Source organism: Tursiops truncatus, chromosome 13 (genome assembly GCF_011762595.2).
Source record: "Tursiops truncatus isolate mTurTru1 chromosome 13, mTurTru1.mat.Y, whole genome shotgun sequence".
Taxonomy (NCBI): Eukaryota; Metazoa; Chordata; class Mammalia; order Artiodactyla; family Delphinidae; genus Tursiops; species Tursiops truncatus.
This window is the reverse complement of record NC_047046.1, coordinates 80,930,812-80,956,189: the sequence shown is the minus strand read 5'-3', so window position 1 is coordinate 80,956,189 and position 25,378 is coordinate 80,930,812. Positions and strand designations below refer to the sequence as shown.

The window sequence follows — 25,378 nt, the reverse complement described above, 5'->3', positions numbered from 1 at the left end:
ATGGTTTGTTTTCTTGCCCTCTGCTGAGTGAACCAGTTACTGCAAATTGTCTTAACTGTAGTACAATGAATGCAAACGTAGTAGCCTCAAAAATCACGGTGCGTAAGTAAGATGGGTTCAGAATGGTAATAGGAAAGCAAATAGACAGTCAGTGGGGACTTTCAATGCCTACATGACCAATCCAAACCCTGATTTGACTTGTTTCAAATACAGTCCCTTTACAGATGCAATGGAGCATGAGTCGTTCAAATGTAACATCAGAGAGTCTTTTATTTCAAAGACCGTGAGATTGGAAGAATTCATTCACCTGCAAAGCCAAATGTCAAATGTTGTGCTTCTCATTCCTCACCAGCCCTGTGGTTAACAATGCACCTGACTGACAGTTCTGCCACTCAGAACAGGGTGTGAGGGGTGGGAGACTGACACCTTCAGCTTGGAAGGTTGTGAGGCCACGGGCTACCTTGTTCATCGGCATGCGTGTGCAACACTCTGGGATCTGATTTCTAATTTCTCTTTTAAAATAGAAAACTCTAGTGTCCTTTAAGTTCAGATATTGTCTTAAAATTTTAAAAGACATAATACGTCTAATTAATAATAACTGGGCTCCTGTATACTGCGTGTCAAACACTGTCATAATTTCTTTATAAGTAGCACTTTTCCATTTAATTCTGAAAACAACCCCATGGCCTCGGCAAAATTAATCTCCAGTTTTCAGATGAGGATCTGACATTCAAAGGAGTTGATTCGCAAGAGAAGTTTAATCCAGAATCGATTGCCTGAGATTTCATATTCTAGTCTAAACCACTTCATTACATGACCTTAATGTGAGAAATTTATAGCGTCATGGTGCCAAATTTGGTCATATAAAAACTTGGTCATGCATATTATTCATATCAAGTCCTTCTTCCCTTGGAGTAATTCTGTGAGCCAATGAAAGCAATAATAACTCAACTTACCTAAGTTCTTTATATGTTGACAAATACTCTCATCATATTTTGGAGAATGTCACTGGATACATAAAATATTTATCATATAAAAATATCCCTAAATATTTAATAAGATGAATTGCCCTGCAAAATCTCCTTCTCAGTTCTTTGTGTCCAACTAAGATGGTACCCTGGTATTAACGTCTATTTGAAACGTCTTTTATATATTTTCTTTTGACTAAAAATATTTACTAAAATATTTACATTTGCTAAAAACATTTACATTTAGGGATTATTCATTTATAAGAAATATTAATGGATCATAATGTCTTTCTGAATGTATTTGACTCATTCCCTGTCAACCAACTGTGAGCATGTTGGGGATGGGCCAATCCAAAGGGTCAGACTGTCAAGAGATTTTACTGAATGTCAAATTTTACCCCAATCAAGAGGTACAGACAAAGGAGGAAAAGGACTGGGCCATCGAGAGCAGCTCCTCAGGACCTTCCTTCTGCTGCCGACGTGCACTATCTTCCTCAGATTACGTGAGTTCTCTAAGTGACGTATGCGACAGGCACACCCGGCAGGGAGTCAGGAAATGCATATTTTTATTTTATATCCCAAATATTTAGTTTAGGTGGTATTCTCTAGGGAGCACTGCCTTATAAGTCCACCACAGGACTGTTGACCACAGGCAGTCTTAAACCAGGAGCATCCTGCTAAGGGCATTCTGTACATAGGGAATCTGTTCCCAGCAATATCCTTAATCTATTTACCAGAAGGTCACTCAGCATGTTTACAAGACTATACACTAGACCACTTGCTTTCCTTCTGTCCCCTGGACATTCCTTTAGTGTTACTCAGGAGAAAAATGGATCACAGACGAGGAGCTTTAACTCTTTTCTCCACAGTGGAATACACTGTTGAACTTATAATTTTTTAGAATCATTTTGCTTGGAGTACTGATGAAGCTTAGGGCAAGATGGGCAATTTAATTCCTATGTGATCCAAGCAGCAATGATTCTTGGTGAGGAACCAGGACACCAGTGCAGGCCACCATCTTGGGAGTGAGTTTTATTAATTCCATTTGGAAAGGAGGGGGTATGGAAAAGGTAGATATGTTTACAGAAATCCAGCACCCTTACTGGTGAAATAAGTCAACAGATACAAGAGTGATCAGGTATAGATCCAGGTTTTTGTGGGGCCCAAAGCTTATAGAATTTTGGAAGTCATTTTACTGTAATAAGAAGAGTAGAAAAATACTGTACATCTACAAAGTGATGAAAATCATTCATCACATATGCAAATAGGTTGCAAGGCCCCTGTTATTAGAGAGGGGTCCTGGAGACATAGATCACAGGCATCTCAGTAAATCTGCCTGTAGGAGAATATGATATTTATGCCAAAAGAATTGCATTCAATAATTATGAAGCTCTGGAAAACACATAAAATAAGTAGAAGAAATATGCCATAAAAGATTTTTAGTTAGAGGTAAAGCAGAAATAAAAATTTACAAAAAAATGTAGAGGAGGAAAAGAAACTATAAACATCTGTACAGGGTCTACTGCAGGCTACTAGTTATTAAGCATCTTATCATATGTCTGCAGGCCATTCTACCCCCGACAGCATTAGTTTTCCAATGTTATTGTGTTATAATGAGAGAAATAAACATTTTCTGACTTCTTAGCTGCCTGTACACTTCTAAGTCTTTCCTTCCTTGACTCACCAAGATATATTTATGAATTTTAGATCTTATTAAATTATAGTCATAGCAAGCACTCTTCGTCATGCTTTCCCCAAACCAGGTTAGTCATTCTAGGGATAGATTGTGAGCTGGGTATACTGTATATCCCTTCAAAGAGTAGGGACTCAGTGACCATTTATGGACGAGTAACTGACACATTTTAGTCTCGATAACCTGGCGTGCAAAGTATTTCTAAATTTCTCAATTGTAGTTTTAATTTCAAGGCGAATTTGGTGTGTTTTGAAAACACTATTCTTTAACATGTTTTCAATTTGTATAATTGAATCAGGAAAAAAAAACAGTGCTATACTTAGCACTTCATTTATTGTGAATTTCTGGAGAAGTGAGCTTCCTATGCACATTTATGGCAAGGTAATTGGCATGCTCAAAGACTTTGGTAGAATATATATATATTCTATGTGTATATAGTATCCACAAAGGATTAAAAGTCAAGAAAGCTTTGTTCCCCAGTATTTCTGACATGAACTGATAGTCTATCTTCTTTTCTACTTGACTCAGCATAACCTTTACAAAATAGGACGAAATTAATCGATATCTGGCAATATTGATGAGCGATTAAAACACATCAAGTAATGAATGGGAAAGTAAACATGTGAAGCCTTAAGGAGTACTTGGACAAACATCAAATGAAAACGGAGGATTCAGAGCTTCAAGGAGCAAATGTATTTTCATATTAAAAACAGTGTAACAACAGTATATTTTCCATACCCAATAATTGTAATTGAAACAGTGTTTTTCAAAAGAAATGACTCAGAGGATACACAAGCTCATTGGTTAGTTTTTAACAAATATGAAAAATAAAATTCTCATGATAGTGGAATCTTCTAATGTTTAAAAAGGTAACAGATATTCAAATCAAATCATTCTTTTATCTGTGATTTAAAGATCACTATTTACATACAGTTGTTAAAAATAATTTAGTTCATCGATCATTTACTAAAATTTATGTCCAAATGTAATGAATCCTCTATGTGTTAATTTCCTGCTAATTCTACTTGTAAATTAAAGATATCTATTTGGAAATAGACTTGAAGGAAATCAGATAATAAACTCAGGGACTCCATTCATTTATTTTTTTGCTCCTCTTAAATGATACCAATTTGAGTTGTCTTATTGAGATACTGTAATTTATAACAAGAAATACATATTTAGTCTTAGTTCCTGGCACAGAGCTCCTAAACACCTTGGCATTTTAGGAGAAAACCTAGATGACCTTGGGTATGATGAGGGCATTTTAAATACAATACCAAAGTCATGACACATGAAAGAAATAATTGATAAGCTGGACTTCATTAAAATTAAAGCCTTCTGCTCTGAAAAAGACAATGTCAAGAGAATGAGGAGACGAGCCACGGACTGGGAGATCATATTTGCAAAAGCTACATCTGATAAAGGACAGTTACCTAAAATATAGAAGAACTCTTAAAACTCAACAATATGAAAACAAACAACCCAGTTAAGATGGCAAATAGGCATATGGAAAGATGCTCCACATCACATATCACCAGGGAAACGCCAATTAAAACAACCATGAGATACCACTACACACCTGTTGGAATGGTCAAAATTCGGAACACTGACAACACCAAACACTGGAGATGTGGAACAACAGAAACTCCCAATCATTGCTGGCAGGAATGCTGAACGGTGCAGCCATTTTGGAAGAGAGTTTGGTGATTTCTTACAAAACTAAGCATACTCTTAGCACACAAGCCAGCAATCACACTCCTTGATATTTACCCAAAGGATGTGAAGACTTATATCCACAAAACAACCTGCATATGAATGCTTATAGCAGCTTTATTCATAATTGCCAAAACCTGGAATCTAACAAGATGTCCTTTAGTAGGTGAATGGATAAATAAACTTGGTACATCCAGACAATGGAATATTATTTAGCACTAAAAAAAAATGAACTACCAAGCCATGAGAAAACACAGAAGAACCTTAAATTGCACACTACTAAGTGAAAGAAGCCACTCTGAAAAGACTACACACTGGTATATTTCCAACGATATGACATTCTGGAAAAGGCAAAACTACAGAGACAGTAAGAAGATCAATGTTGTAATTAGAGATTAAGGGTGGGGAGGGATGAATAGGCTGAACACAGAGCATTTTTAGGGCAGTGAAACATCTCTGGATGACACCACAATGACGGATGCATGTATATTTGTCCAAAACCATAGAATGTACAATACTAAGAGTGAACCATAATGTAAACTCTGGATTTGGGGTGATTATGGTGTGCCGGTGCAGATGCATTATTTGCAACAAATGCACCCCTCTGGTGGGGCAGTTGATAATGGGGTAGTCTGTGCACGTGTGTGTTCAGGTGATATATATGAAATCTCTGTACCTTTGCTGTAGGTTTGCTGTGAACCTAAAACTGCCGTAAAAATATCTTTAATAAAACGGTAATATTGTAAATTTTATGTTATGTATACTGTACCACAATATAAACTAACTGAGAAAAAAGAAAGTGAATTTTTTTTCTGAACGTTTTTTATTCTTCTTAAAGTTAGTAGACTTAAATTTCAATTTAGGGCCTTGTGGCTTCACATATAAATTGATGTTACACACTCTTCTGCTTCAGGGATTTTTAGGAGGTCTATTTCACATGAAAGTTTATGTAGTTTTAGGAGGGAAGCTTGGAGAAAGTTTGACATTTTGGAGGGACTGGATCAGGATTTGTCAGGTAGAAAGGAGACAAGGAAAGCAAAACAGAAGCCGAAGTAGATAATATTTATTAAAAAGAAGGAAGAGAAAGGAGCAAAAGGGGAGGGGTGAAGAGGAGTTGGCAGAAGGGGGGAAGGGGGCGTCTGGAGAGTAGAGGAAGGGGGAGGGGGAAGGAAGAAGGGGGAGGGGGAAGGAAGAAGGGGAGGGGAAGGAAGAAGGGGGAGGGGAGAGATGCATAAGAAATCTCTCACACCACGGGAAGTGTAATTAGGAAAGGATGACACAGGAACGTCTTTCATTCCTGCCAAAATCGCCCTCACTTTAGGAAACAGGAATATGTTTTGACCGTATCTGGAGACGAATACACTTGTTATTTAAGTCACAGACACCTTAGACACAAAAGAAATGAAAAATAATACTATTCCCTCACCTTTAACTTTTTCCTGATTTATGATGCTGCTTCATTCTCAGATTTTGTTATAATAGGATCCTTCATTCCTATTAAGTGAAGAAAATACCGGACAGTTGGAAATAATTTCTGAGGTTTTGTTCTCACGGCTCTGCCTCATACAGTAGGATAATTGGTGGTATTACCTATGCTGTCTCATTAGAGTAGAAATAGCCTAAGAGACTTACTTATTTTTTCCTGCTTAACCTGAGTGATTAAGAGAATCTTAGAACTGGTGCTGGGCTGCGGGGTCTTGCACATGACACTGCCCAGTTCCCCTGGGGCTGGCAGTCTCCCTCACTCGTGTGTCCTGTCACTCATTTCACAGACCTCTATGGCAGATACCAGGCAGGCTGCTAGAAAAACATCTCCTCTTAAAGGACTCTTAGGGCAGTGTGGAGTCTGACGAGGTGTGTAGGGCTTTGCAATCAGTGTGTTCAGTGCTATAGTGTAGAGGTTCTGTATACGTCATTATAGGAGCATCTAAGTTAAGGAAGGTTGAACGGTTGTGTGTGTGTGTGCATGAGATGTGAGGGGTGGGGTAGGGGGAGGACTATTCCAGGTAGACAAGACGGCATGGACAGATGTAAGTAAGTAAGAAGGATCCTAGCGAGTATAAAATGACGGGAACCAAGGATGTGTGCTGGAGGGAGGGGGACACTTCAGAAATGTTCAGATATTTGGGGAGCCTGGGAACATTATAAGTAGGAGCACAGTAGAGGCAGGCTGCAGCACCTCGAAGAACCCTCACAATCCCCACGTACAGCCACTCCAAGTGCAGAAGAGGGACAATGGCAGACGTGGGTGTCTGACGTGGGCAAGTACAGGAACCTAAGCGCCGCCCGGCTCACCTGTGGGGTGCAGAGAGGGCCTGAGCCCCACTGAAGATCTGAAGGGCAGAAGCCTGGGAGAGTTTGGAAGTAGCACTGGGTGATGAGCCAGGAGCAGAGGAAAATGGATGAGGCCACAGATTCGGCTGGCGGTTGCGAGAACTCCACTTTGGTGTTAACTGGCCATCTTACTCTACTTCTGTGGTAGGTTTACTCACCCAAACAACCATATTATACCTTCTCTTGCATCAAATATTGAATACTTTTTCCCTCTAGCCTCATGATCAGTTACCCTGCTTCGTATTTCACCAAGAAAACAGAAACTATCAGAAGACAACTTCCACATGCCTCTATCGTGAGCCCCAAACGCCTGCCTCCATTTATATCATCCTCCATTACACCTTCCTGTTTAAAATACATACATACATACATACATACATACATATATATATATATATATTTATTTACTGTAGCTGCTCACTTGTTCACTAGATCCCATTTCCTCTCATCAACTCAAGGACATTGATTAGTGACGTTTCCCTCCTTCTTCTGCTTTATCATTTTTTCCCTCTGTATAGTATGACTCCTGTCTTCATGCAAATGTTTTTTAATATAGCTCATCTTCAAAAAAAAAGTTTAACCTCACATTCTTTTCCAGCTACTTCTCTATTTCTGTTATCTTCACAATAAAATTTCTTGAGTCATCGTCCTTGCGGATTCTGATTTCTCTCCTCTCACTCTTGAACTCACACCAGTCTTTTGCCCCCATGACTCCACTGAAACAGCTCTTTTCAAGGCCATCGGTGGCCTCTGATTTGCAAAACCAGCATGTTGCTTCTCAAGCTTCATCTTACTCATCTTCTCTGTAGTACTTAATATGGTTACTATTATCTACCACTTGAAGCATTTTTGCCCAGGAGTAAGTAATGGATGTTTGTATCTTCTCTTCCCATAAGTGAGGCATTCAGGTATATAACTTAAAAGGAATCTACTTGCTGGTGACTCTTCCCTGATATCCAGATACGTATACGCAGCCACCTCCTGAAATTCCCCTTGGTTGTCCACGAGATATCTCAAACTCACCCTGTCAGAAAACAAACTGGATTTTCAACCCAATCTTTCACCCTTTCAGTATTCTACATTACAGTAAATGGCATCTATATTTTTCTGGTTGCTTGGTCCAATTCTCAAAGTCAATGGTTAATTCATATGGTTTTTTTTCACATTCCACATCTATTCAGACTCTAAATTTGATAGTTTATCCTCTTCTCCCCTGGTAAACTTTGGTCCATCATCACTTGTCTGGATATTGCAACAGGATCCTAACTGTTCTCCTTGCTTTCATCATTACTTCCCTACAGTCTGGTCTCCATACAACATCTGGAGTAAATCTCTTTTATAATATAACGGAGGCTGCATCTTGCTGATCTAAATATCCCAATGGCTTCTGAATCCAATCAAAGTAAAACCTAAAGTCCTCAATAAGCCTCAGAGGATGCTACTTAGTCGGGCCCAAAGCATCTGTCTGGTGTCATCTCCTAAACCTTCCACACTCACTCTGCTCTGGCCACGTTTTCTACTCTTTAAATATAAAGCGCAGTACTGTCCCTGGCTGGGTCTTTGGGCTTGATACTCCCTCTTCCAAGGGTGTTATTTCTCAAATAACCACCTACAAAGCTTCTTCTTCACTTCCTTTAGGTATCTACTGGAATATCACCTTAAATAAGATGTCTTGTTTGACCAACTCTATCAAATAGCATCCATCCCCATCATGCCTATACCTTTACTATGTTATGTTTTTTCCCCATAACACTCATCAACACCTGATGTATTATTTATGTTTATCCTAATGTGCTTACTTTGTTATTGTCCTGCCTCAACAACCTATAAGCATCATGAAGGCAGAGACCTTTGTTCTCTGAGTCATCCAAGCACCTAAACAATGTCTGGCATATAATATGAACACAATAACTACCATATTTTGTCAAATATAAAACACCAAGGATGATAAGAGTCACCCAATTTTATGTATCACAGTTATGTTCTTATACAAAGTTTTTTTTAATCTCTTAAAAATGAATGTATTATAAGACTCAGGCTCACTTGTCATAGATTATTATATGTTACTTTTATATATGCATAAAAAATAAGTAAAATAAGTTAACAAAGGAATTTCTAAAACGTTTGCACATACAGAGTCCAACTCTTCTGAATCAATCCAGAATTACCAATGTCCTTTGTTTTTCTTTTTTCACAAAATATTATTTCATTTGCCATCAGGAGTGTTAGTGGTACACAGTTCTTTATTAAAGAGTATGCTGCTTTTGACTTTAAACTTTTCTTCTAAACCACTGACACCCATTCTACAAGTTTTATGCTGGCTGGTGAATACTTTATCTACAAGAAGGTGTTCACAATAAGTTTTGTTTTTCTCAAATGGTCCTAAAATGTTTCTTGAGTGAAACACTGAAGAGTTGACATTAAACTGAAATATAATTAAACTCAAGAAGTGAAGCACTAACATTACATGTAGCTTCTATTGAAGGGATGAAAACATTGGCATCAATGACCAAGGCTGTGTGCCTGCAGGTAACGGCAACTACATTGTTAGCACCACCTGGCGGCCACCATCGAATGATGCCATTCAATGTAAATGCCATAATAGTAACAACATAGATCTCAATTCCAGACATGTGAAAATATGTGCATCTTTTGAATGAATCAATCAGTCATTAATAAACAAATGATTCAAATGTTCTAAAAAAGCCAGCCTGGATTAGTCTCCTGTGAGATGTAAGTCTCATTGGTGGAGGTGGAGACCTGCCACATCCAAGGAGGAGATCAAACCAGAACTTCCATCTCTTTCCATTGATTCTCATCCTCTCGATTCCAGCAATCGTTCCTTGATTTAATGACTATTACTAAAGTTTAGGAACTTTTTGAAGGAGAAGTAAAAAACCTAAAAGGAAGGCCAAAACTGTCATTGGAATCCCTATAGACCAATTAATGAAAAGCAATTCACATTAAAGTATGTATGGGTTCAATAAAAATGTACTGAACCTTAAAGTTAATGGAGCAAAAATTAAGATCAGAGCCTCCATTTCTTGATAAGAATGGTTTCCTAAGTCATTTAATGAATGTTTTATCCTAGGGGAAAAAATTAGTCCCAGTGTTGTAGTAGCAAGAGATTTACCAAATTAGGCACACACACAAAAGACACTAAGTTCCTCAAAGGCTTTGTCAGTATTAATTCTCTGGAAGTAAAGGAAAAGTTTACACAGACATAGGATTTTTTAACATCACATATATCCGTGATGCAAATTTTTCAAGGAAGAGGCCTTTCTTATTCCCTATACTATGTAATTGAAACTCAATGGAACATGATAATTTAAATCTTTTTGTGACATTGAAAATCCCATTAATTATGAGACACTTTCAATCATTTGTCAAATACCATGACGTTTTAGAGAAAGAGAGATGACTAAATAATCCCTGTCTTTAATGCGCTCATAGGGTACTTGGAGAGACAGATGGACCAATGGTTATGATATAAAGTAGGAATTGTAATAAAAGAGATTTAGTGAGTAGGTACTGAAATCACAAAAAGGTTATGGATTAGGAAAATTAGTTCACTTATGCTGTGTAATTAAAAAAATAAGAAAGGTAACTTCGAACCTCAATGGCTTAACACAACAAATGTTTATTTCTCACTCAAGCTATGTCTGATACGTGTCTGGGCAAATCACCAGGGCAAACTGGATTCAGAAACCCAGGCTCCTGCAACCTTGTGGCTAAGACATTTCAGCAATAGACCACTTCAGTTGCACAGTGGCTGAAAGTGTTGGAAAATTCTTCAACAGGCATGCTCTAGACTAATTGTACACCTCCCCTCCCCAGTTTATATACTGAAGCCTCGAACCCCAATATGACTATATTCGCAGAAAGGGCCTTTCTGAGGTAATTAAGGTTAAATGAGGCATAAGAACGGGGCTCTGATGCAATAGGATTGGTGTCCTCATAACAAGAGACACAGGAAACTTGCTTCCTCTCACTCCCTTTCCACCATGTGAGGGTACAGTGAGAATGTGGCTGTCTGCAAGCCAAGAAGAGAGCCCTCACAAGGAGCCACTCACCAGCACCTTGATCTTGGACTTCTCAGCCTCCAGAACTGCAAGAAATAAATTTATGTTGTTTAAGTCTCCCATTCTATGGTATTTTGTTACGACAGCCCAAGTTGACTAACACAAGACATTCAAATACTCTGGCACAGAGGCAATGCACATTAGCCCCTTGTCCAGAACTGTGTCTCACGGGGCCCACCTAATTGCAAGGGGAAAGGTAAATACAGGGGAGTCGGTGGACTGCTTGGTAAGCACGACTGTCTCTGCCACAATCATCACTTCTGGTCAGCAAAGATCCCTTTCCTCTCTTTTTCCTACACGCTCAACCCTGCCCTAAAGGAGACAAACCGAAAAGCAATTCATCCAGCCCTTGATTCCAGCTCCAGGTCCAGAATCTGCAGGTGATATGCAACAGTATCTAAATCAGTTCCCGATATGACTTCTCTTGATTCCAAAAGAATGATCTAAAAGGAATTTTTCTGCTTTTCCCCACCTAATGAACAGTGGTTCAAGAGGGTCAGGAAGCCCAGCACTGCAGACACTCCCCTTTAAGCAGAGGGAATAGGAGACATGCGGAAGGCGGGACTGGCCCTGGTCATTCTGAAATGCTGCTCACCAGGTAACCTGAGGTTCCTTACCCTAACTAAGGGTTAACAGTGATCCTTGACCCTCATTCTGTACCCACCATTTTGGATTTTTTTTTTAAGACCTACTTCTCAGATTTGCTATAATATTTTGTTTCCTCTTCCCCAAACCTCTCTCTTTTGGTTTAAAGGTGCCACCTTGACTTTGTCAAGTTCTGTAGGAGCACCACTCAATCAGTCCTTTACCCTCAGTCATCTTTTATAATTAAAAGATTATCCTAGGCACCATACTCTTAAGCTGCCCTTTACCTCGAACGCCATAATCGAGAGGTTTTAGCAATAAATGTGGAGACTATACTCTTATTCTGTTCTTTTTCTTGAGGCTGTTTTAACTTATTTTTGTCACTTAAAAGACTTTCTCAATTTTATCTCCTTACTCTTTGGTGACTCAACATACTTATCTTTTCCAATTTTTCAGGGGTTTGATTTTTTTCAAATCCCTTTCATTTTTGCTTGCAAGTTCTCAAGTTTTCCCTGAGATCCTTTCTTTGTAGTCTCTTGCGAGCCAACAAACATTTTGTTTTCTAACTTCTTCCCTAAGATGTTGTTAGGAAATACAGTTAAAAGCAAAATCTTCTTCCAATCTAGAAATCCTCTCCACAAAAGTAATAGAGAAAGAAAATACTCTTGATATCTTATTCATATTAAACCAGAATGTGATGCACATCACAGGCAATCTGCTAAGAGACTGCAAAGAAAAAGACATCTCGCCCTTTTCATAGTCACAAGCAGATATAACCCACAATGTACATGTTCTCAAGATAAACAATAACTGGTCTCAAGTAAGAGGATGTGACAGCAGCATTTGCCACAGAGTTCATCCTAGATTCACCTGGTAACTGAAGTGACCACCTAGATTAGCTACTTGGTTTTATCTAGAGGAAAAACAAACTTCTCACACCTTTATGACAGGAGGTAGTTTTGCAATCTGGAGCCAAGCGCCACTGACGTTAGGCTCCTACTCTCCCACAGAAACTGGGGGTGAGGGGCACTCTCTCCTTTCATGTTTAAGAAGTGGTTCCTGAGTCCCCGAGAGAGAGAGAGAGAGAGAGAGAGAGAGAGAGAGAGAGAGAGAGAGAGAGACAGAGAGAGAGAAGGGCACTCCTGGTTCTTAAAGCTGACAAAAGACCTATTTCACTTTCAGAAGGATTTATATGCATTTCAGATAGAAGAAAGTACTTACAATTGTACATTTTCTAAAGTAAGTAAGTTCAAAGAAAAAGGGAGGGGAGAGCAATCTTTCCACCCATTTTCAACAGAGAATGAAGTCTCTTAATTTTAATTTGTATTTGGTCTTACAATCCAGAAGCTCATTACACATGCAGTTGGCCTGGAAGGTTATCACACATTTCACCCAGAGGCAAGAGCTCTGTCAGCATCTCATCAACTGCATGACATCTCTTCTCCAGCTCCCACATCCCTCTCCTTTATCCCCGACACAACCGTGATTTCAGTGCCACAGATCTTAGGGCTATTTATTTATTTATTACTGCAGCTGGCGCTCTTCCTGCTATCAATTTCTATCAGGATCAAACAGACTTATCCCTAAATAACAAACAAAGTGTCAGTGGTTTAATGCAGCAGGAATTTCTCATTCGTACTAGTCCACTTTGGTTCCGGGCATCTATCCTGGGCAACCAGGACAACATTGGCATAAGAAATAAGTGCATTAGCTTAAACACAGATCACTTCTGTTCATAACCCTTTGTTGGGAGCTAGTCAGATGGCGCCCCAGACTGCCCTGGGTGTTGGGAAATGTAGGGGAGCATGAGATACTTGGAGAGCAGTACTGTTTGGGCAAAAGGCCATTGAATCCAATTTTAGGGACTTAGGAGTTTTCCTGAAGGTGATGATCTGCTACTGGAATCATAAAAGATGAGTTGGAATGATTTGAGCTAAAGTGGGAGGACAGTGGGAGATGGCAGGACGCTCAGGATGGATGGACGGCACAGGCAAAGCTTAGGTGACCTTCATTACGTGCTATTTGATGCTGGAGTTTAGAGCAGTAAGCAGGACATAAGCAGAGAGTTTGTTGAAAAGGCAAATAAAGCACAGAACCAGGAGTGTTTTATAGGCCATGCCAAGAAAACTTAGTCTTTATGTTACAGGCAGCAGGGAGGTGCTTTTAATGCATGAAAGTACACATAGATTTAAATTTTAGATATTATCTATCTAGTGACGTTGTGGGCTATCTTTAACCAGGTGAATAATTTCAAATAAACAGAGCAGCAGATGTCTTGGTCCATTTTGGGCTGCTTTAACAAAATATCACAGACTGGGTGGCTTATAAACAACAAAAATTTATTCCTCACCATTCTGGAGGCTGGGATGTCCAAGATCATGGAGCTGGCAGATGTGGTGTCTGGTGAGAGGTGACTGAATCATAGACACTCTCTTTTCACCTGTTCTCACATGGTGGAAGGGAGAAGGAAGCTCTGTCCAGCCATTTTTTGACTATTTTTTTAAAAAATTCAGGTACAGTTGATATACACTAACAGTAAGTTTCAGGTGTACAACAACACAATGATTCACAATTTTTAAAGGTTATATTCCATTCACAGTTACTATAAAATACTGTCTATATTCCCTGTTTTGTACTATATATCCTTGTGGCTTATTTATTTTATACACAGTAGTTTGTAACTTTTAATCTCCTACCCCTATCTTGCCCCTCCCCTTGCCCTCTCCCCACTGGTAGTCACTAGTTTGTTCTCTATATCTGTGAGTCTGTTTCTTTTTTGTTATATTCACTAGCTTGTTTTATTTTTTAGGTTCCACATATAAGTGATATCATACAGTATTTGTCTTTCCCTGTCTGACATATTTCACTTAGCATAATACCTTCCAAGTCCATCCATGTTGCTGCAAATGGCAAAATTTCATTCTTTTTTGTGGTTGAGTAATATTCCATTGTACATATATACCACATCTTCTTTATCCAATTATCTGTTGATGGGCACCTAGGTTGCTTCCATATGTTGGCAATTGTAAATATGCTGCTATGAACATTAGGGTGCACATATCTTTTCAAATGAATGTTTTTGGGTTTTTTTTTGAATAACCAGGAGTGGAATTGCTGGGTCATATGGTAGTTCTATTTTTAGGTTTTTGAGAAACCTCCATACTGTTTTCCACAGTGGTTGCACCAATTTACATTCCCACTGAGTATAAGGGTCCCTTTTCTTCACATCCTTGCCAGCATTTGTTAGTTGTGGTCTTTTTGATGATAGTCATTATGACAGGTGTGAAGTGATATCTCATTGTGGCTTTAATTTGCATTTCTCTAATGATTAATGATGTTGATCATCTTTTCATGTGCCTGTTGGCTATCTGTATGTCTTCTTTGGAAAAATGTTGATTCAGGTCTTCTGCCCATTTTTTAAAAATCGTGTTGTTTGTTTTTTTGATGTTGAGTTGTATGAGTTGCTTATTATTTTGGATATTAACCCCTTATCAGTCATATCAGTTGCAAATATTTTCTTCCATTCAGTAGGTTGTCCTTTTGTTTTGTTGATGGTTTCCTCTGCTGTGCAAAAGCTTTTAAGTTTACCTGTAATTAGGTCCCATTTGTTTATTTTTGCTTTTATTTCCCTGGCTTTAGGACACTGATCCAAAAAAATATATTGCTACAATTTATGTCAAACAGTGCTCCACCTATGTTTTCTTCTAGGAGTTTTATGGTTTCTGGGCTTACATTTAGGTCTTTAATCCATTTTGAGTTTATTTTTGTATATGACATTAGAGACCATTCTAATTTCATTCTTTTACATGTAGCTGTTCAGTTTTCCCGGCACCACTTATTGAAAAGAGTGTCTTTTCTCAATTGTATATTTTTGCCTCCTTTGTCATAGATTAAATGACCATAGGTGTGTTGCTTTATTTCTGGGCTGTCTATTCTGTTCCAATAATCTATGTAACTATTTTTGTGCCAGTACCATACTGTTTTGATTACTGTAGCTATGTAGTATAATCTGAAGTCAGGGAGCATGATTCCTCCAGTTCTAGTCTTCTTTCTCAAGATTGTGTTGGCTATTTGGGGTTTTGTATTTCCATACAAATTTTAAAATTATTTTTCCTATTTCTGTGAAAAATGCCCTTGGTGTTTTGATAAGGATTCCATTGAATCTGTAGATTGCCTTGGGTACTGTGGTCATTTTAACTATATTAATTCTTCCAATCCATGAACACGGTATATGTTTCCAACTGTTTGTGTTGTCTTCAATTTCTTTCATCAGTGTCTCATAGTTTTCCAAGTATAGGTCTTTTAACCCCTTATGCAGATTTACTTGTAGATATTTTATTATTTTTGATGTGACTGTATGTTGGGCCACTTTCATAAGCTGTGTGCCTGTAACAGCAAGAGCTTTGAAAGCTATCAGATGTAACACATTTACAAAAGATGATTAAATTCATCAAACACCTATTTCACATGCCCAACACTGTACACGGCAATACTGGTAATCAAAAAGGATCCTTTGCTTTGAAGAAATCAACGTTCTTCTATGAAAAAAGCTAAAACACCAGGACATGATTTTATAGTATCAGCCCAGAGTGTAATTAAAAAATAGAGACTGTATTTTAACAAACGTGCTGAATATAGACATACAAAGTGACTCTTTCTGGGGAAGTGGTCACCTACAGAGGAGATGCACATATCACTGTTAATTGCAGTTTCTTAGACTGGCTTATGAAAGCTTTAAGAGGAATTTTCCAAGTGAGTTAATGTGCCACTCCAGACCAGTCTTATGACTTCGGGTTCATTTATTTTAATGCTGGTGATAACCACAGGCATAAGCCTCAGGACACTGCGAGGCTAGAAATCCACCAGTGAGCACAAGCATTGAGTGCTGAAATGATTATTTTTAATTAAATAGCCATAACCTAAAAAAATTCCCATACAAATGAAAATATTTTAGTCCTTAATTAGTCAAATGAGTAAACCTACCACTCACTCAAAGGACAGCGAATTCATCAGTATCTTTACCTGTTACAGGCACACAGCATATTATAGACACGTGGTCATGCTAGTAATTCGTGAGTGCATTTCAGCTAAAGCTGTATTTCACTAAACTTAAAAAATTCAGAATTATCTTTTTTTTAGCAACTGTAGAAGAGTACAGACAAATAATACTTTACATGTTGTGAAGGAAATTGAAATTGTGTCAACATCAGCTGTTTCAAAACATTTTTCTTTCATATTTCTTTAGTTTTTTATTTGCTTAGATTTTCACCATCTTATTATAGCTTACTGACCATCTGACTTTTAAAAAAACTATAACTTTATTAAATAATTTCAATTTTCATAAATAAAAGATAAGAAGAGATTTAAAAAAGGGGGAAAAAACTAGTATTTTTTGAGCACTGAATACATTCCAAACCTTGCCTAATTCCCAGACATCACAAAGGGCTACAAAGTAATATTTCAGTCCTTGTGGTCACAAATAAAGGGTATAAGATACAAGAATGAAAACCAATTTGGCCAAATACATAGAAGAACAAGTATTTTAAGCCAAATCTAATAGTGCTGCAAAAACACATGTTCTTCCATCTTCATAGAGCTTTGCTGATGTGTCTCATGTTTCATGGCACAGTCAAAGGAAATATCTGTGTGCCGCATGTCCGTTGTTTCCAGCCACAGTTACAGTTGGTCCTTCAAATCCATCCTCCAGGATGCAGAACCCAGTGGATACAGAGAGCCAACTGTACTACACCATTTTATACGAAGAACTTGAGCATCCTTGGATTTTGTGATGCACAGGGGGTCCTGGAACCAAGCCCCCACAAATACCGATGGACAACTGTACTAATAGATGATAGAAATTTATCATACTGTTACAAGGTATTAGATTATAGGGAACAATAGGTGTGTAAAATTTAGAACAAAAATATATTCCAACACTTCCACATACAAGATTTATTTTTTCCAGCTTTACTGAGGTATAAGAACAATAGAAGTTGTATACATTTAAGTTATTCAACATAACTTTTTTTTATTAAGACCATTTTCTGGTGTAGTTTTTAGTTTCATAGCAAAATTAAGGGGAAAGTACAGAGATTTGACAACTACCTTCCCCTACACGTGAACAGCCTCCTCCATTATCAACATCTCCCACCAGAGTGGTACATTTGTTTTACTTAATAAACCTACGCTGACATCGTAATCACCCAAAGTCCAGAGTTTACATTATGGTTCACTCTTGGTGTTGTACATCCTATGCGTTTGGACAAATGTATAAAGATGTGTATCCATCATTATGGTATCATCCAGAGTATTTTCACTGGCCTAAAAATTTTCTGTGCTCTATTTATCCTCTACCATCGCTGAACCCCTTGGCAACTACTGATCTTTTTACTGTCTCCAGTTTTGCTTTTTCAGAATGTCATATAGTTAGAATCATAAGGTGTGTAGCTTTTTCAGATTAGCTTCTTTCACTTAGCAGTATGCAACATAAGGTTCCTCCACATCTTTTCATGACTTGATAGTTCATTTCTTTTTAGGGCTGAATAGTATTCTATTATTTGTATGCAACACAGTTTATTCATTCACCTTCTGAAGGACATCTTGGTTGATCCCAAGCTCTGACAATTATGAATAAACCTGCTATAACCATTCATGTGTAGGTTTCTGTGTGGACATAAGTTTTCAACTTCTTTGGGTAAATATCAAGGAGCCTGACTGCTATATTGTATGGTAGGAATATGTTTAGTTTCATAAGAAACCACCAAATTGTCCTCCAAAGTGGCTACACCAGTTTGCATTCCTATGAGCAAGGAACATTCTCTCCAGCATTTGCTGTTGCCAGTGTTCCAGATTTTGGCCATTCTAGCAGGTGTATAGTGGTATCTAATTGTTATTTTAATTTACATTCCCCTGATGATATATGGTGTACTTATTTGCCATCTGTATATCTTCTTTGACGAGTTATTTGTCAAAGTCTTTGGCTCATTTTTTAATTGGGTTTTTGCTTTCTTACTGTTGAGTTTTAAGAGTCTTTGTAATTTTGGATAAAGTCCTTTATCATACGTATCTTTTTCAAATATGATCTCCCAGCCTGTGGCTTGTCTTTTCATTGAGAAGTCTTTTGCAGAGTAGAAGTTTTTAATTTTAATGAAGTCCAGCTTATCCGTTAATTCCTTAATGGATCATGACTTTGGTGTTGTATCTAAAATGTCATCACTATATGCAGGGTCATGTAGGTTTTCTCCTATGTTATATTCTAGGAGTTTTATGGTCTTGCATTTTACATTTAGGTCTGTGATCCATTCTGAGTTAATTTTTGTCAAGGGTGTAAGGTCTGTGTCTAGAATTATTTTTAGCATGTGAATGTCCAGTTTTTCCAGCACTATTTGTTGAAGAAGCTAGCTTTTCTCCATTGTATTACCTTTGCTCCTTTGTCATAGATCAGTTGACTTTACTTATGCGGCCTATTTCTGGGCTTTCTATTCTGATCCACTGGCCTATTTGTGTGTTCTTCACTAATACTACACTGCCTTCATGACAGTAGATTTATAGTTATGTCTTGAAGTCCGGTAGTATCGGTCTTTTCACTTAGTTCTTTTCCTTCAATATTGTGTGGTCTATCTTAACCGTGTTTAAGATTAGTGATATTAAATACATTTATAATATTGTGAAACCATCATCACTGTCCATCCCCATAACTCTTTTCATTTTGTAAAATTGAAACTCTATACTCATTCAACAATAATTGTCCATGCCCTCTCCTCCTAGCTCCTGGCAATCATCATTCTACTTTCTGTCTCTATGATTTTGACCACTGTAAGTACCTCATGTAAGTTGAATCATACTGTACTTAACTCTTTGTGGCTGGCTTATTTCACTTCGCATAGTGTCCTCAGGGTTCATCGATGTTACAGCATGTGTCAGAATTTCCTTCCTTTTTATGGCTGCGTAATAATCTTCATTGTATGTATATATCACATTTTAAAAATCCATTTACCCATTGATGGACACTTGAGTTGCTTTCATGTTTTAGCTCTTGTGAATAATGCTTCTATGAACATTAGTGTACAAATATCTTTTTGAGACCTTACTTTCAATTCTTTTGGGTGTATGCCCGTAAGTGGAATTGTTGGATCATATATGGTAACACTATTTTTAATTTTTTGAGGAACTGCCATACTGTTTTCCACAGGGGCTCTACAGTTTTACATACCCACCAACAGTGCACAATGGTTCCAATTCCTCCACACCCTCACCAACACTTATTACTATTATTATTTTGATAGTAGCCCTCTTAATGGGTGTGAGTGGCATCTCATCACAGTTTTGATTTGCATTTCCCTAAAAATTAGTGATGCTGAGCATTGTTTCATATGCTACTGACTATTTGTATATCTTCTCTGGAGAAATGTCTACTTAAGTCCTTTGCTTATTTTTTAATTAGATTGTTTTTTGTTGTTATTAATTTTTAGAAGTTCTCTCTATATTCTGGACATTAACCGCTTATCAAATATATGACTTGTAAATATCTTCTCCCAATTCGTGAGTTGCCTCTTTACTCTGCTGATATTGTCTTTTGATGTACAAAAAGACATATGATAATTACTGTGATAATTGATCAATCATATGTCTTCTTTGGTGAAGTTTCTGCTTGAATCTTTTCCCTATTTTTAAAATTGGGTTGTAGTTTTTCTTATTTTTGAGTTGGAAGTTCTATATATGTTTTGGATACAAGTGCACTGTCAAATATGTGACTTCCAAATATTTTCTCTGGATCAGTGTCTTGCTTTTCATTCTCTTAAAAGTGTTTTTGCAGAGGCAAGTTCTTAATTTTGCTACAGTCAAATTATCTTTTTTGGGGGGGAGTAATCATGCTTTGGTATCACATTTAAAAACTGTCTGCCTTACGTTTTATTTTAACTAACTGGTCATACATTAGAGAAGGAAGGATTTATCTCTGTATTACTGATCAAAAAAGGTTTAAGGATAGAATAAGCCTCACTATGACACCACGAAATCCTTGATTATAGCACATAGAGCATTTGCTTCCATTAACCTTCTTCCTATGGGAACCGTATTGTTTTATATTTCCAATTGTTAAAAATCTGTAACCAGATTTTCCCCAGGCTTCTCAATAAGGATAATATTATCAAAGTTAGTAAGACATATATTTTAAGCACTGATTGTGTTATATTAAACATTGTGCTGAATAGGGAGGTTATGTTTTGAACAATCATTTTATAAAAAAGGATTCGGGGCTCGCTTGAATTTTGTTATGCAGGCATTTGAGCTCATCCTTAGTTTTGCTTACAACATTTATGAGGTTATGTGAAGTGAAAAAGCCACATCAGCAGTTAAAAAAGTGGTTTTGTATCTCACAGGATAAAATTGCACATAATCACGAATCCTATGACTTCCTCTGCAGGTTTGCATATCTTTTTTGATTTTTTGATTAAATAATCTTGCATGACACATTGGTGGTTTTCACTCTTAAAATACAAACTTAAAATCTTTATGGTAAAAGAGCAATTCCTGAGACTTCCCTGGTGGCTCAGTGGTTAAGAATCCACCTGCCAATGCAGGGGACACGAGTTCGATCCCTGGTCCAGGAAGATCCCACATGCCGTGGAGCAACTAAGCCTGTGCGCCACAACTACTGAGCCTGCGCTCTGGAGCCCGCGAGTCACAATTACTGAGCCTGCATGCCACAACTACTGAAGCCCACGAGCCTAGAGCCCATGCTCTGCAACAAGAGAAGCCACTGCAATGAGAAGCCTGTGCACCGCAACGAAGAGCAGCCCCCACTCGCCACAACTAGAGAAAGCCCGTGCAGCAACGAAGACCCAACGTGGCCATAAATAAATAAATAAATAAATAAATAAATAAATAAATAAATTTATTTTAAAAAAAAGAGCAATTCCTCTGAGCAGGCAGGGGGCCATGACTTCACCTCCCCAGGCTGCGCCCCTTTGAGGACAGCTCCCAGTGAACGCTTCCCGGTCCCCGCTCTCTTTCTGTCCTCACATGTATGGGGTATGAGTGTGAGGATGTATGAGGTAGGCTCCTCCAGAAAGAATGACCTTGCTCCACTTTTACTGTTTATTCTTATCTTTTATCGGTACAGTAGAATTTAAAGTGCATTTTGGAAAAAGCCTGTCGGTCGAAAAAGGACTATTTTGGCATCCAATTTTATTACATTCCAGTACATGCGGTAGTATGAATAAATGGCTAGAGACTGCTTCCAAACGATGTGCCTTGTGCAAAGAGCTAGTAACATAAAACGCAGAAAACGTCATTCTTCAGCTCAAGGTTCACTAGGATGACAGGCCGGGCCTTACCTGCCAACTTTTCCTTTAAATTGTCACTTGTCATCACTCATGCCATTCTCCTCCCCGCTTCTCCCAGTCCTGACCTAGGGAACACAGCGTCCTGCTTTCATTTCTCTGGATCACACATGGACAAAACCTTCTGCCCTTGGCTACCTTTAATCAGAGTGAGATCCTCTGGAATTTACACACTAGACACACAGAATAATGATCAATAGCCCAAATATTAAAGGGCAAAGGACACCCAAATTTCAAAGAAGGAAAAACATAGAAATGAACACAAGGACACACCTCCAAACATAAAGAAACAAAGGAGAAAAGAAAAAAAAATAACAAGATATCCAAGTCCTCTATTAAAATAGAAACATCCTAAATCATCATTTTAATGCTGTGGTTATGGGGTCAAGAAGAGCACTCCCTTGGCACCCTTAGAGGGTGTGTGAATTGATTTTACTTCCCTTGAAAGCAATTTGCTATATTGTGAAGAACCTTGAAAATGTTCACAGCTTTTGACCCAGTAATTCTTGAAAAAGGCTCTGCTAAGAAAATGATCAGATATTTGCAGATGGTCGGTCAGTGTGGCTTTATTTATACTAGTTCATTCTGGAAACACCCTAATATTAAATTAATGATAGTACATCATATGTTCAGATACCATATGACCACAAAAATCTTGATTTTAAAGGACTCAGAGATTACTTCTCAATATAATGTTAAGTGAAAATATGCTGATTTTAAAATATATTGGAAAGAAGTAAACCGAAATATTAAAAGCCATTTTCTCAAGATGGAGAAATTATGAGTGATTTTAAGCTTTTCTTTCCAATTACTCCCTCAAAAGTTTGGGTTAACTTTGTAACCAGACGATATAAAGTATTAAAAAACGGAGATTTACAAGAAAAATGTAAAAAGTGCAAAGCCTGCTCAGGTTATGAAAACATACTTCTGACTTTACTGCGCCTACCTAGGAATAAAGGCCTGGCTGTATCTCACAGCTTCAAGACCCCCTCTCCAGAAAGACCCCCTCTCCAGAAAACGCTTGGGGCTCTCTCCCCTTCCTTGGCCCCATTCCTTCCAGAGGAAGTGTTTTGTTGTAAAAGTAACAAATGCTCACTGTCAAACCTCAAACAGTGGGAAAGTATATAAAATAAGAATAGTAAATCCCCTCCAACTTTCTTTCCCCACTTTTTCTTTTCACATTAAAAACACTGGGGGAGAATTTGCATATAACAGTGCACCCCAATATTTATACACAGTTCCGTGGCTCTTGACAAAAGTCAGGATATAGGGCATTTTCACCACCCCCAAAGTTCCTCTGTGTTTCCTGGAGTCCATTCTCTCCCTATCCCCAATCCTAGGCAACCATTCATTTGCTTTCTGTCACTGTAAATTAGTTTTGTCTGTTGTAGAATTTCCTACCGATGGAATTACACATAATGCTTACAACATTGCTTTTGAGATTCATCCAAGTTGTGTGTCACGGGTAGGTAATATTCTGTTGTATAACTATTATAATTTATCTATCTAGTCACATAGTGACTTCACTGTAATTACCTTATAAGGCCACAGATTCATTTCTAGAATGTGATAAATCATGTCCCCAAGTGTGACTACATTAAACATCTCTTATAGAGAATCCCTAAACCTAAGTCTTGTCTTGGATGTGTGACAACAATATCACAAAGGGGTCAGAGCATAATAACGTTGATTCGGTTGGTTGAAGCTCACGTCTAAACCCGTACCTGTGAATAATGACTGTGAAGCAAGCACATTTTAGACAGTCATTTTAGACATTTATGGATTCTAACCATGTGCTGTGATCAAGAAACCAATGTATTTGTCTTGACATACTACATTTAAAATCTGAATTACACATTTCATAAACTATGGATTTGCCAACTTTTTTTTTCAGTCATTCTGAATTAATAACCCTTAATTAATGTTATTAACATCAACATCTGGGTAAATGAATATTGCATTAACTTATCTCAAACCTAAAAGGTAGTATTTAAGCAATTTTATATAAAACTCCTTTCAAAATATTTTCCTTTAAAAAACCCCCACAATTATAATGCTGGCAAGGACATGTTGAATTTTATGGAGATCCTATTGCACCAAAAATATAGGAAGATGAACCCCAAATATAATCTTGTAATAATTTCACAAAGATCTTGTACGATAAAGGTAATTATGAAACTGGTTTGATGCCAGAGTAAGAGACGGGAATTATTTTGAATGGGGTACTTAACCTGCCATAGAGTTAACACAATTTTATTCAGATTATCAGTAAGAATGTGAAGAAATTATTGATATATATTTGGTGCTCTCTACCCTTCATGGAAATGGAACGGCCAGCCTGGGCACTGCGGGACAGAACCTTTGCCTGTGGCTTCTGCGCTCAAAGCTTACCTTCCTGACTCAAACGTGAACCATGTTGAGTCCCGCCCGTATCTCCTCAGTGAGCTGAGAGGCCACATGACCAGCTTGACCTTGGCATTGTGGATATCCCAGAGATAGATATTCTCATGAGTGATCTGCATTGTGCATTCGCCATAAATGTCCAGGTTTGGTGTAGGCATAAGATACACGTTGAATCGCTCTGCAAAGAAACAAGGAATGGAGAAAATGAAGCCAAAAGAGGTGTAACTTTTTTGGCAGCACTGTATGAATTTGTATACCTACTTACAGCCTTCAGAAAGTGTTACTGTGTCCCTTGGTGACATCGATATATACTGCGAAACACTACCTTTTTCTATTGTATGGGAAAAGGAGTTATTCTTAATCATTAATCCATTCACTCATTCTTCAACTTTTTGTTGCATGCATTCTCTATGGTGGGGATTAAATGGTTAAATTGTACAGTGGGAACATAAGGGCAGAAAACGAATTGGAGTCTGCCCAAATGCCGTAACTGTCCGCTTCTTCACATAATCTTAAGTGGATGTCATAGAAATAATTTCTGCGAGGAATGTCTTCTTTAACTTACACAAAAATGTACTCAATTTTACCTTTGAGGCGTGAAGTATTTAATGCCCACTCAGACTGACTCTCAAAGCATAGAGTATTCACGGTCACATTCAGCTTGTGATAATTGCAGATATTCATTACTGCCTTCGGCAGAACTTCAGACATTGTTTTGGTATGCAAAATAAAAGCACATAACTGTTTCATTCCTGGATAGTTTGAAATTGAAAATCTGATTATTAGGCAATGATTCCAAACCTCACTTTACAACTTTTCATGTATCTCAAAGGTTACCGCAAAATCCTGCAGCCCCTGATCCCCATATTAAAATGCATTAGATGCACTTTATTTTGAAAAATAAGGTTAGTTGGTAAGTTCCAGGAAGTAAAGAACTGGGTATGACCAACAAAGTGTCCTACAAAGTATCCTTAGTTCCTAGCACCATATTCTTGGTTTATAGTAAATGATCAATAAATATTAGTTAATTGTATGAATGAAATAAATATATCCCACGATGAATATGGGCTGCAAGAATTGAGGAATTACAAAAAAATAATGAGTCGTGATAACAAAAAGTTTAAGAATTACTGGCAGATACATTTTGTGAGTTTGAATTTAATTGTGAATAGTTCTTTAAAGGCAGTGCTGTTGCATGAATTATTTTGAGAGGCATAATGGTGCAGCTGCAGTCTGTAAAGGATTGAGATGTTTAGA

At 37.8% G+C, this 25,378-nt stretch overlaps 1 protein-coding gene across 2 annotated transcripts in view; it reads right to left on the bottom strand.

Moving 5' to 3' along the window:
- DOK6 (docking protein 6) overlaps positions 1 to 25,378 on the bottom strand; it is a 412,918-nt gene that overhangs the window by 118,645 nt on the left and 268,895 nt on the right. For both annotated transcript variants that reach the window (XM_019936445.3, XM_073790812.1), the window contains exon 5: positions 24,110 to 24,299. In XM_019936445.3, coding sequence (XP_019792004.1) covers positions 24,110 to 24,299 — 190 coding nt within the window. The remainder of the gene's footprint in view (positions 1 to 24,109; positions 24,300 to 25,378) is intronic.